Below are 13,634 nucleotides of genomic sequence, written 5' to 3' on the forward strand. Positions count from 1 at the left end.
ATTTGAGCAGAAACAATGATAGCAGAAATTTGGATAAGCATATCTGTGTTTTTTCAGCAATTAGTTTCCTTCCAGACGCCAGTGGAATGTATGGATTTTGATTTGCCTTTTGTAAAGCAAACATTGCTCAGATGTTGGGTATTTGAAGCAGTGTAACGTCACCATTTTCGACTGTCCGATCGCAATCATGTTAGCTTGGTGTTTTGGTGGTCATACTGGCAACCCTGGTGATGACGACCCCCCCCCGTCAAACCACGTGACGGTCATTCCCCTCTGAAAGCTGATGCGAAAACACTCTCGTAGGCGCAGTATCTGTGGCGATCGCGGAGGCGAGAAGGAGAGAAGCGAGACATGACCGAGGCCATAGCCGACACAAGGAGGTTGTTTACCAAGCCTCAAAATTTAAATGACGCCTATGGGCCCCCGAGTAATTTTTTAGAAATCGACATTAGTAACCCGCAGACGGTCGGCGTGGGCAGGGGGAGGTTTACCACCTATGAGATCAGGCTGAAGGTGAGTAAGACCAGAACCTCGGCAGTGAACCCGGCCTTCAGCAGCTATACGAGAGGGTGAAATAGCGCTATCTAGGTAGCGCTGTATAGGGAGAAGGTCTAGCGGTTAGCAGCAAGCTAGTTAAATTCCTTTATAGTCCACCATTAACAATGTGTGTTATAGAAGAATGGTATCTTGCAACACCTTTCATTGATATCCGGGCACGATCAAATGGTGAATTACTGAAATTGAACTGTCTTGCTAAGTTAGCTGCCAGGGCTGTCGTTCCACCTGCACTCGAGTCGTGACCGTAAGCTTGAGTCATACGAAAATGATTTCGCGATATATCTAGACATCTTGGCAGCGATGTGATCAGGGTTATTGCAGTATAGCGCGATGTTTAGTCAACAGGCTGTTGTGGTTACGCGACAGGCTTAGGTACACCCATTGAAAAGGAATATTAGTAACATGACATGTATAGCACCGTTTTAAATTTCCATTTGTCTTTTACGTCATGCAAGATAGTATGAACACTCACTACCCTGCTAACAAAATTCAAAATATTTAGCATAACTTGTTAAGATAGTTCCGTAGGATGTGATAGTTATGAAGGTTTGTGTTATATAGACATGTATGATGGGTAAAACAGAATAATTAAATAGTATCGGAATATTAATCAAGGGGTACACACATACACACAAAAATATAATGTATTAATATTAATATAATATAATAATCTTTCCTCTGCTTGTAAAACGCATAGTTGCCGTCATAACCAATTACTGTACCATCTGTCAATCAAACAGTACCATCATGTCATAATGTGACATTGTGATTGTGTAACTGGACTTGTAACCAGAAGCTTACTGATACAAATCCCAGGTGGGGAACTGCCAGGGTTGCCCTGAGTTCAGCTCCTGAGCTCAACTGGTTCTCTGAATATCTGGCAGTTAAAGTAAATAATTTGTAAAAATGTATGCAGTGTAAGTTGCCCTTGAAAGAACATAGCATATCTACTGAAAACATAAAAGTAGTGTGGAGCAAACACATGGAACATTAGGTGAACTTCTTGGGGGAATAAAGCTTTCATTGTGGTTACAGTAAGCCATTAAATGAAGAACCAGAACTGCTTTCCAAAGCCAAGGTTGTTTTCCTTTTCTCTAAAACGAAAGAGGCCCCCCTCGCCCACACACACACACACACACACACACACACACACACACTCTCTTTTCCAGTTTCATAGCCTGCTTCCAGTTCTGTCTTGCAAAATAGCTCATTAATGGAGCTATGGACAGACAGGGGTGGATCTTATCAGCTGTGTCATTGACCCCTCTTTTCCCGATTTTTTTTTTTTTTTGTAAGGATGAAAGGAAAAAAGTGTTAATTTTTACAGAACTAGAAGTTTAATTTTTTGAGGTGATCACTGTGGCCGAGATATTGCAGTATGCTGTAGGAAGGTATGTGTTTTTGCTGATTTGTCTCCAGAAGTTTCCTGTCAGTGCTGAGACAGGCATCCTGGGGGGGGTTGGGGTTCAGTGGGGACATGCTTCTCAGTGCTCCACAGAGGTGCTCATGGGAGCTGAAGTCCAGAGTGCACACAACTGCGCTCCACAAACTGTGGACTTCACTTCCCATCCGCAACAACACGTGCCTTAGTGGCCGCCTGCTAAGCTCGTGTGTGCAGGGTGTGTGTGTTCGGGGGGGGGGGGGGGGGGGTGACTCCTGCCCAAAGGGACAGGATGAGGCTGCCAGGATGGAGTCCCCCTGGCACACTGCCCTCACGGACACACCCTTCAGCGCCTGGCTCCTGACACACACGGCGGTACCACTCGCAGATGAATGACATCACAGCGATTCTCAGTGCCGTGTTCCGCAGAGCTCACCGTGACGATCGCTTCCTTGGAACATCTCGGCATTCCTTGGAGCACTGAGTCACTGAAATCCTCACAATTCTGCCAGTCTCAGCAGTTCTGATTTCTCAGTTTCCAGAATGCTCTAAGTGGGATGAAGGGGGGGAAAAAAAAAACTTGTTGAGTAACTGTCCTAGTTTGTTGCCTTTGTTGAGTGAAATAGCCGCCCTCTGCTGGAACTCAGAGCCCTAGAGCAATCGATTAAGCGCGGGGTGCATTTGTCTCCTGCTGCCCTCTGTCCTGTCCCCGGGCCCGCCCCTTCTCAAAGCCGCCTCTGTGTGCGTTTCAGACCAACCTCCCCGTCTTCAAGCTGAAGGAGTCGCGGGTCATCCGGCGGTACAGCGACTTTGAGTGGCTGAGGAGCGAGCTGGAGAGGGAGAGCAAAGTGAGTGTGGGACGCCGTGGTCGCCATCTCGTGAGTGCGGATGTAATCACTGAGAAAACGCAATCCAAGGAATGTGTTTGGTTGGACGTGCCAAACGGATATAAACAATCGACTTGGTGTTCTCTGTGTACATCCAACCAAATGCTTTCCCTGGGCTTCAATTTCAGATAGTTAAAGCTTGTTTACAGTTTGAAATGAACATTTCCTAATTAATCAGAGAAACTATTCATGAACTGGAATTTCCTGAGGAAACTAAAAAAAAAAATTGCGTAGGTGAATTGTAGGAGATTGTGTATTGTTTAACTAGTAACTGATTGCTCCCATTAAATGTTCCTGAAGGAAGTTTAAAAAATTACAAAATTACCATTATACTACATAAATAAGAAATATTAGACCATGGTGAGTCTGAGATAAAATAGATGTGAATAGATGTGTCTTTGTATGACTGTAGTAAAATACACATGTGGACTGAAATATTTCAGGTATTGCACCCTGAATCTTCATTGTTTAATTTTTTTGTCATGTTAAAAAAGTGTTGTGTTACCTTGTGCACTGTCAGTAAAATCTGGGAAAATACTATTAAGCCAAAGTTATGTGGGGAGTTCATAAACGGCTGCTGTTTCTGCTGCAGACTGAATATGACACAGTCGAATTTCTGTGGGTTATGAGACTTTAGGTCGAAGTTTTTATTTGATATGTCAGTTAAATATTTTTTGAAAAAGTCAGCTGATACAGGGCACCCAGGTTTAGGTTGCTTGTGTGGAGATAGGTGTTTGTATGAATACTCTGAGGGAGGCTGTTCTGTGAACACAGTTGCACAAGGCACCACAAAAAGAACTTTCAGTACGTCAAAAAAAGTTCAGCAGTGGGGATTCAGGGGTCACTACCTGGGAGCTGGGCCTCAAGCACATCTGAGTGTCATAAGGACTGAGATTTGTGCCCCCCCCCCCCCCCCCCCCCCCAGGTCGTAGTTCCCCCTCTCCCTGGGAAGGCCTTGCTCCGCCAGCTTCCTTTCCGTGGAGACGACGGGATATTCGAGGATTCCTTCATCGAAGAGCGGCGGCAAGGCCTGGAGCAGTTCATAAACAAGTGCGTTGCGCCACCTGCAGGACATTGCGTTTAAAGCAAGGCTAGTGCACCTTCACTGCATCAGTCTTGATGATCCTGTTACACTGATGTTTCTAACTCCCAATAATGACTTCCATCAAGTAGATGAATGTCCAAAAACATTTAACGTCCATGGCATGTAAAGGCTTTAGTCCCAGTGTAAGTGCTTTGAAAGTGATTCAGACAACCTCCATTAAAGACAGCACAAGAAGTGTGGCCAAATAAAACCAGAAGATTCAGTAGCTGTTATGGACTGTATCCTTTAATATACTATACATTTACATGCAGTATGTTATGTGCTCCTGGTGTAGTTATGACCAAACACGACACTCCTTTTCCTGCAGGAATGATATAATTGAGCAGTCTTATGTAAGATGCTGAGTGTTGGGCTCTGTTAACCTGAACCTAAAGTGGGCCTGAACCTAAAGTGCCATTTACTCAGAAAGTGTGCTGCTCATTCTACAGAAAGAGATGCAGGGATTGGCAGCTACCAGCAAATTGTTGATTGCCCCCATCATTGGGAGGGGACTCTTGATAGGAATGAGCTGTTATTGTGACATTACCTCTGATTTAAGAGAGCAGATAGGGCAAACTGGCAGGTGGAAATCAAGTGTATGGAGTAGCTCTCTTTTCAAAAATAGCCCTGCTCTCTCTGGAAGTGGATCGCAGCATGCCACAAAGATTTTTTAGACATAACTGTTTAACTGTCAGTGAGCTGCTGGTGTTTTGATTGCTAACCAGAAATGCTACGGGAAGTGTCTTGCATATCATTTTGTGTGATATCATTGTGTGTTGGTGACTTATTATGACCTCAGTGGTCTTGCTTGGGTTTGTTGACGAATTGTGATGATAGTGGTCCTGTGGTATTGCCTGACTGTGATGTCAGAGATAGTGTGGTGTTTCGCTGATTTATTGTGATATCACTGGTCTTCTGAAGGTGGCTCATTGATTGTGATGTCACTGGCCTTCTGAAGGTGGCTCATTGATTGTAATGTCACTGGCCTTCTGAAGGTGGCTCATTGATGGTAATGTCACTGGTCTTCTGAAGGTGGCTCATTGATTGTGATGTCACTGGCCTTCTGAAGGTGGCTCATTGATTGTGATGTCAGTAGATTTTGGGTTTGATTGTGATGTCATCAGTCTCGCGGCATTGGCTTACTGTGGTTCTTCTCTTCCAGAGTGGCAGGACATCCCTTGGCCCAAAACGAACGCTGTCTGCACATGTTCTTGCAAGATGAAACTGTGGACAAAAATTACACACCCTCCAAAGTTAGACAAGCCTGAATTCTGTGAAAGTTGTTTTGATTATGTCCTGAGTATGTGTATCCCAAAGTACAGAGTGACCTATTTTAAGCTTCACACTTGAAACACAGATCAGAGTTCTTTATTTTTCTGTTTTATGAATACACAGTGCTTCTATTTTAACTCTTAATTAGAGTGAACTCTGAAACAGTCACAGTATTGCTAACAACATATAATCTTGAAATGGCACAAGCTCGGTGTGCTACAGTATGTTGTCTTTACCAGTAAAGCATTTTTCTATACATGTTTGAAGATACAAACTTTGAACAAATCTCAAATTACACTACCATGCTTAAATGACACACACACAAGCGTCTCACTCATTCTCCCATTTGGCTGTCCTCACAGCTGTTGTTCACTTAAAGGTGTGTATTTGTGTGTGCAATCTACCAGCACTTGAAGCCTGTAAATGAATTTCTATTGAGGAAACACTGAGGCAATAAGAGAATTTCTATGTCATTTTTAGAGAATTTGTACACTGTTGTGCCATTTTGTTTTCTTTAAAGGTTTTTCAAATAAAAAAAGTGGAACAAACTTGTATGCATGACAGAAGGCTGGCGGCGTTTTGTTTTCCCTCAGGCAGACTGATGGCAGATCAGTGTCTCTAATGTGAAAAAGGCATTTGCTTCTGACTGTATATACAGAGCGAAATGTGTGGTGAATGATGACATGTATGTAAATATATATTCATTTTATCTTGTTTGTCATATGTTATTATATTGAGTCTTGACATGTAATACTTCCATGGTGTAATATGCTGTGTTTGAAATGGCTTTTTGCAGTTATCTGTCTTAATATATTGGATTATGCAGACATGGAGCAAGTATTCATTGCTATGCAGATGATGCCCAACTGTCACGTATCATGCAACCAGATACCAGATAACATACATATAGACAGCCAATAATAATAAGAAGAAAAAAAGAATAGCAACAACATACTAAAGAGATGTGAAAATAACATTTGTACAAATTCACTGATAACCACCCTTAACACAAACAATCTACGACTTTGGGACAGCTGCTTCTCCAACTGTACATGCAAGTCCATCCAGCTGATGGGGGAGGTCCCACACACTCGCATCCGTTCATACACCCCACTAAGCCTATAATACGATGTTTCTACAGTAGATGCTGTTTAGCTTTGCTAACATATAGGGAGTACCTGTCAACTATTAAGCTTTCAGATGAAGTGGACATACTGCATCACTAGACACATAGAATGAATGCAGTGTTCGTTATACCAAGAATTAAAAAACTCAGTGTTGAAATATCCAGTATACTTGCTGCATGGCCATCCTATCTACCGCTGTCAAATCCGGTGCGCTCAGACAAAATTTGTGTCGCTTTTCTCTTGGCGCACATCACACACTCTTTTCTGATTGGTCTCTGCAGTTTACACTTTTGAGCCAATCATTGACAAGCATTTGTGTGTCAGCTTTAAAGCCACCATGGTCAGACATCCCAGACAACACATGCTTATCCTTGTTTGTGGTTAAGAATTTTCACTGCGGCTGCCATGCCCTCAAATCACACTGAGTTCACACAGTTTGAATTTCCTTACGACGCTGCGCAAATACCACGCACTGCTAGCGCAGAAATGAGCCGCCTGAAAACATGGAGAAGTCTACTTGTGCGCGGTTGTTTACGTCAGAGCACATTTGCTTCTGCGCAGCGCCTTGCCTCAACTGATGCCTGTGAACACGCCAGGGGCTCGATCGTCACATGATCTTGTGGGAGAAAACAGGAAGCGCAGTTACTAAACCACACTGTCGCCTGAGCGAAGGGCAGCAGACCAGAGGCAGAGAGAAAACAATGATGTTATTAAGTATCCCCGGATTTCTTTTAACTCTTACGATTTTGGATACTGGTCATGCTTCCACCTCTGGGCCTAACGTCGCGTCTCCGGAGCCAGAGGTGAGCGGAAACGGCGTCCCAGGGAGCGAAAGCAATGTTTTGCATTCCTTGCCGCGCCAGGCGCAGAGCTCGTACTTCCCCAGCCTGCTGCTGTCGGCTTTCCCTGAAGATCTGGAAGTCGGCGATTACTGCCGAGAGCTGCTCCACATCTTCGGCCAGCGATATGTATCGTACGTGAACTGCCTCGTCCCGTCCGCGCGCCCTGTCAAGATCTGTCAGAACTGTCACGTCGAGTTCAACAACTTGCAGGACATCTATTCCAACATATCATCCGAACAGGTATGAAACCATTCAAAATGATAGGCTCTAGGCAGCGTGGCAGGAGTGTGCAACGTTAGCAAGCAAATGAAGTCGACATCTTATGACTGTTAAAGGTGATGTTAATTCAGATTATTGGTTGTATAACGTTGGGTAGTTTTCTCTCTGTCGCTTTTTGGACGCTCCAGTGTATTGTCAGATATTCCAAGTTAACTCCAGTCTGTAGTTACTGTAGCTAGCTTGATGGCTAACGCATCGACGTTAATTGGGCTTGCTGGCGGACTACCCGTCAGTCATATGATATGTCTTGTGATCTATGTGCAAACTTCTGCTTATGACTGAACTCGATTTTTGTGGATAAAATGATGGATGCACAAGAGTACAGTTTGTTATCGCAGTAAAATATAATTGTGTGTATTACCTAATCTTAGGTTGTCTAAAATAAACAAAATAACGATATTTTAGCTGTTGTCAACAGTAATTGTGCAGTATGTTTTATTGCCCTCACTAGATCATCAATAACGACGCAGTTCAAATGAATTTTTCTACCAATAACTAAAATGGGTAAATCTGAAAAAAAAAAAACATTAGTAAACTCCATCCTCTGAATTCTGGTAAGTATTTATAAAGACTTGGTGCGTTAACACATCGATGCTACGTTGAATCACTTAGATTGATTGAACACAGTAAAGTAAGGGCCGCATGTCACCCATTTGCGAACTGACGCTCCGTTTCAGCTCGGCCCTGGTAACGCAAGCTGTCGCGACACGCTGCTGCGCTCCGACAGGCTGATGCTGGTGTTTCAGCTGTTTCACGACCTGCAGCAGATATGGGCTATCTCCAACTGCGCGCGTGAGTATCGAGAAAGCACAACTTCCACAGTCATTGTACATCTGTATATATGTGTGAAGTAACGTAGAAGTGGGAAAGTGATTGGTCCCAGGGTGCTTGATAAGTAACGGACCAGGATCTAAAAAAAAAACCCCTACATTTGCTTTTTTTGACCTTTAGTGTCCATCGACCTTACCTCTCTGTGGCTTGATGCCATTTACTGACAAGTTAGACAACTAAATAATGTCAGTGATACTGCTTAAAACTACCAAAAGCCATTGGTGACTGCTATTTGCTGCTAAGAGCAACTATGGGTGTCTGTCCCTGTAGACACAAAATATTTTACATGACACAAAGTGTTAGAAGTGTATCCCTGTGCACTCTCATTTTTTGAGTAGGCCAATTTTACAAGAGCACATTTTGTAGGACTACTAAAAGATCCTTAAATTAGCATGCTGATCCTTAAAGCGTCATTGGAGTGTCATGCTGAAATGTGCTTGATTGAATGTGAGCCGTGCACAGCGCATACACGCTCGGATGAAGAGACAGCGTGTGAGAGCAGAGACAGACAAGCAGGTCAGCACTGAGACGGCAACACACCTGGAAAGCACACCTGCGTCACAGCGGGAGTGTCCCCACCAGTGCTGTCACGTGGCTCATGTGTTGTGGTGAAACACTCGGCTGATATCTCCCCCTGGTTTGGCTCTCCAGGTTGTCTCTCTGAAGGCGGACAGAGCTTGTCGAACGTCACTCTGTACTATATGGCTACACTGAATCAGTCACTCAGCTGCTTCGAGAAACACCAGCAGGTGAGTGTAGTGGAGAAGTCACAGGTCATACACAGAGTCTGTCAGGGCTGCCCAAAGTGCCATGTCCCACGCCTGACAAAATCATTAAAGTGAGATTTTAGTTAAGCAAAGTGTGACGTTAGGCCACTGTGGCTAGCAAGGCACACTGATGTGAAGATCCTGTAACATGCAATACACTGGCTTCTATATCTCACATGCAGAAAAGCTGAGATACTTTCAACCAAAAAAAAATTTTGAGCTAAAAAAACAAGTGTTTGGTGCCGGGCACTAAGCCTCTGCACCTGACTGACCCGAATAACGCGCCTCTGTCCTTTATTTCCACCACTTGGACTGAGGGATAAAGTCTCAGTGAGAATGAGGAAGCCCAGGTTGCACCATAACTTGATCTCACCCTTTCTACCACCCCTTCGAGGAGCACTTCTTCATGGTAGTACAGTGAGAATAGAGGACCCTGATCTTAGTTTACTGTAAGGAAGAAAGCCATCTGCTCTACACGTCACAGCTGACCTTCTTTGACTTTGACTCAAAGGCACCTCTGACTCATTTCAGTCCGTCTGTGTTGACTGACCATTTCCCCAACATTATCGAATTGACTGAGCTTATGGTTGTTGCCTTTCACATCATCTTTGCCATCATTAGTAAGATTTGGATATATTAAGCCTTGCCCCAAATAATCGTTAAAAGCAGAATTCTATTCACTGCCTAGCTGTCATACACTCAGGTACATAGTGGCTTCAGCTCTGTACACAAGTGGAGCCGCTCTATTCTGTATAGTAATGCTGGTAAGATAAGGTGTTCTGGAATGATCTGAGATCCAAAGCTTGTAGGAAATGAAAGAGTGAGTAGGAATCCATCCTGAGACTGTCACAGAGTGACCAGGAAGTGACTAAGTAAGCCAAAGCATCACATCCATACATTGCTTAAAAATGCTTCCATGACAATACAAACACTAAACAACAGATGGCGTACGGCACATTTAGGTTCTACAATTCGACTGTCATCATTGCTGTTTTTTTTTTGTATTAGATTTTCCATATATCGTATGCTGAACACTTAAAGTAGCAAAGTTGCACGACAGCCACCTTTGGGCCCTTATTTTAAGCAGGGGAACCACTCTGAGCTGTGTAAGGAGTGCAAAAAGGCCTACAGGGATCTGAACGAGCTGTACAGCAGGATGGAGAAGAACGAGAGCCTCTGCCTGGACATCGAAGACGCAGTGAGTACGACCTGACCCTGCCAGGGCTTGCAGGCTGCAGCGTGCTTCAGACAACCCGCCAGTGGACCAGGCCTGGTGCTATGGGGGTGCTTAGGGCTGCTTTGCACCCCCAGATGGGCCTCAGTGCGCCCCCAGGTGTCTCCTTATATCCCAATGTCTACGTAGTATTTATGACTCTTTGTGCGCTCTCGTGCATTGCAGTTGCACTCCTCTATATTTTCCTCCTGGCACTGAGCCTGCAATGGACACGTGTGTAGAGACACCCCCTTCAAGTCGGGGCCGAGGCTACGCGTTAGCATCGTGCGCGTCGAGCAACTCCGCACTCACACTTTAACTGTAAAACCTCAGTCACTCCCACACCCCTAATTGGCTGAAAGTGAGGCGGCAAAAAATGTTAACTTTGTGGTTTGTGGTGTTAGGGCATTGTGCTTTGGAGGAAGATTGACCAACCGCATGCCCGTGTTTTGCATACAAGCTCTCCACATTGAGGAGTAAAAAAGCCAGTGTCTGCTGAGTGTAAGAGGAAGTGAAGCGGCCCGTGGTGTTTTTACACAGCTCTCAGTGGCACCCCCTGCACTGGAGGCCCTGGTTTTTCAGCAGAAGCTCAAACAGAGGAGCAATATGCCAGGATTAACGTAGTCTTCCTGTGGGGCCGTTTCAGATGAACATAACCCGCAAGCTGTGGAGCAAGACCTTCAACTGCTCCTTCCCCCGGGAGGAGACGGTGCCGGTCATCGCCGTGTCCAGCTTCATGCTCTTCCTGCCCATCATCTTCTACCTGAGCAGCTTCCTGCACTCGGAGCAGAAGAAGAGGAAGCTCATTCTCCGTGAGTACACCGCTTGCACTGCGGCTGGGAAGTGGAAGTGAGGCGTCTCCACGGAGATGCCATGTGCTGCCAGTCACTGAGCCGTATGGTCATGTGACCCTGCTCGTCAGCTCAGTATATCTGGAAAGGTTCTAATTGGCGAGTCTTGTTAGCATATGATAGCGCTGCAGTTTTGAGGTTCATGAAGCCTCACTCCTCCATTAATAGTACACAGCAAAGATGACTAAGACTATTTTAGCAGTGGTTTTAGAAAGCTCTACTGGGATGGCTCTGGTGGTTTTTTTCTTTTCTCGGGTGGCATCCTCACTCATCTGACTTTTACCCTTTGAATATGTTCAAATGGTGCCATCATGTGGACATTTGAAGCATTATAGATGTTCAATAAGGAAATGCACTAAAGATCTCTTCCAAAGAAAATGGAGTTTATCCACGGAATAGTTGTGTTTCTGTAATGTACTTCTGTCTCAATGAATTATTTTTTTATGTGATTAGGCATAGTAGCTCCAAACATACCAGCTTTTAACAACTAATAGCAGGTGTCTAACGACATGCTAACACCCTTTGTTGGGACTCAGATTAGCTCTATCATAATTGCTTGTGGACATGTGTCTGTCTCTCTGGAGGACTGCAGAAGTCTGCACCTGCCCAGAGCCGCCGGTAATTCCTGTGTCTCCTCCTCTCCCGCTGCAGCCAAGCGAGCGACATCACACACCAACCTGATGAACATCCAGGACAGGTCTCGATCAGAGCAGGTGCTGCACGGAGATTACAGGTGAAGGGCGCCCCCGCCTGGCCAGCGTGCCACCCCACCCGGGGCGGGACTCCCCCCCCCCCCCAGAGAGCACCCAGACTGCGGGTGGGGTGAGGAGGGAGGAGGGACTTGCTTTACTGATCGCTCTTCGTGTTTGTCGCAGCCTGCTCTCGGGAGCCAGACGTCCAAACGGAAGCCCCCGGGGGCTGACATGTGCAGTAGTTTTATTCTGTGACTGCAGAAGATAAAGTTAAATGATCAGTAATTATGGTACGAAACCTTCCTCTCTCTCCCCTTACACTTACCATCACCTAAGGATTACTTTGACTTTTTTTTTTAGATAGAACATTCACTGACCACTAGTTACCTGCAATGATCATCCTCTTCATTTTTGATGAATTATGCGCAAAACCCATGACAAGGGCTGCGGTTTTACCTGGTGACTTCAAGATGCGGTCAAGAGGACCATACCGATGCCAACCAATCATGAATCGAGCAAAGCCTAAGGAGCAAGCGTTTTTGTCATTTGTGTTCATAGCACAGGAACACCAGCACAGAAAACGGGAAATGATGCGCCTGCTCCTTATGTTCCGTATGAGGATGTTTTGTAGGGACAGAAGGAGTGGATTATAATGCAACCAGCGTTTTGGACGAAAAGCACTGAAACATAAACCACCACAAACTCCATTATAAGGCACTCCTGGATGTCACAGGTGGCTTCTTGCTCTTCAGAATTGTGACTCTGTTACAGTATTCATGCTTCACCTGTAATGGAATTCAAATCTACCATTTACAAATGCAGCACTGATGTTTTCTTATTTCTAAAGTTTTGAACAAAAAAATATATAAATGTAATATGTTCAATATTTATGTACAGACCTTTCAGTGAAGACATACTGTACATATATACACACACTAATGTATATACAGTGCACGTGTACTGTGTGTGTGCCTATGTGTGCGTGTATGTTGTAAGGAGTGTGAATTGAAAGTGCATAAAGAAGTGGCAGAACATGAAATATTACTAACCCCACCCACACACAGTCTGGCAGAGACACTGCACAGTATGTGTGTATGTGGTCGGATGCTTACAGCGCTTGTGTTAGGAGTTTTAATCCCCCAGGACAGAAGAATGATGCACTTTGCTATGTGTGGCTGGAAGCTGGGCAGGTCATCAGCAAAGCCTGGATGTTTATTAGTGTCTTTCTCAGTGGCCAGATGTTCATGTAGTTACAGGTCATTTGCCAGCAGGTGGCAATCTTCTCAGAGGACTGAGGGAAAACTCAATTCAGTCAAAACCCCTCTTTTTCTCACCATGCTGAATAGAAGGATTTTGGATGATGTGTCTTAATCGGGTATCTTCACAGACACGAGCGTTACCTCCTCAGTTGTCTAACGTGTGGAATTATGTCTCCAGAAAGGAGGTTAGTGGTGTGCAATAATCAGGGGACGTTGTGGTGGTTATTTGCACCTGACGTGATTAAAGCTGTTACACGAGCTCTTTATGTGAAATGTTTTGAAATTCTTTGTTATGTATGTAAATGGATTATCTTTTGAAGCAAATGAGGAAACACTTGTATAGAGATGTTAGAATCCTAGGTGTCACTGTTCGAGACAGGCTCCAAAACTGTGCCTTCCCCCAGACAAACACTTGCACTGTGCACCTCCCTGTCGGGTCTGGTTTTATACTGCTTTGGTGTGGGACAGGTTTCACTGAAGGATCTTGAAGCTCCACTTCCTGGATCCCCAGGAGAATGGTGTCCGTAAAAGGAGGAAATGTTTACCTACAGTAGTGAATTACACTGGAGTCTACATGTGGCAAAAATTAAA

The 13,634-nt window shown here is 44.7% G+C and overlaps 2 protein-coding genes across 3 annotated transcripts; both read left to right on the plus strand.

Annotated features, from left to right (window-relative positions):
* Positions 1-284: 284 nt before the first annotated feature.
* Positions 285-6,056, plus strand: LOC118786815 (sorting nexin-3-like). The gene is made up of 4 exons (XM_036542150.1): positions 285-513; positions 2,692-2,787; positions 3,752-3,876; positions 5,073-6,056. Exons 1-4 carry the CDS (start codon positions 352-354, stop codon positions 5,176-5,178), a joined length of 489 nt encoding a protein of 162 aa, XP_036398043.1. The 5' UTR covers positions 285-351; the 3' UTR covers positions 5,179-6,056.
* Positions 6,057-6,948: 892 nt separating this feature from the next.
* LOC118787154 (osteopetrosis-associated transmembrane protein 1-like) lies at positions 6,949-11,880 on the plus strand. Of its 2 annotated transcripts, none has more exons than XM_036542613.1 (6): positions 6,949-7,391; positions 8,108-8,222; positions 8,913-9,010; positions 10,113-10,226; positions 10,888-11,053; positions 11,744-11,880. In XM_036542613.1, exons 1-6 carry the CDS (start codon positions 7,011-7,013, stop codon positions 11,827-11,829), a joined length of 960 nt encoding a protein of 319 aa, XP_036398506.1. In that variant the 5' UTR covers positions 6,949-7,010; the 3' UTR covers positions 11,830-11,880. The 2 variants fall into 2 exon arrangements, with proteins under 2 accessions (XP_036398506.1, XP_036398507.1); XM_036542614.1 differs by having other exon boundaries at positions 10,116-10,226.
* Positions 11,881-13,634: the final 1,754 nt, after the last annotated feature.

This window comes from Megalops cyprinoides, chromosome 12 (genome assembly GCF_013368585.1).
Source record: "Megalops cyprinoides isolate fMegCyp1 chromosome 12, fMegCyp1.pri, whole genome shotgun sequence".
Classification (NCBI taxonomy): Eukaryota; Metazoa; Chordata; class Actinopteri; order Elopiformes; family Megalopidae; genus Megalops; species Megalops cyprinoides.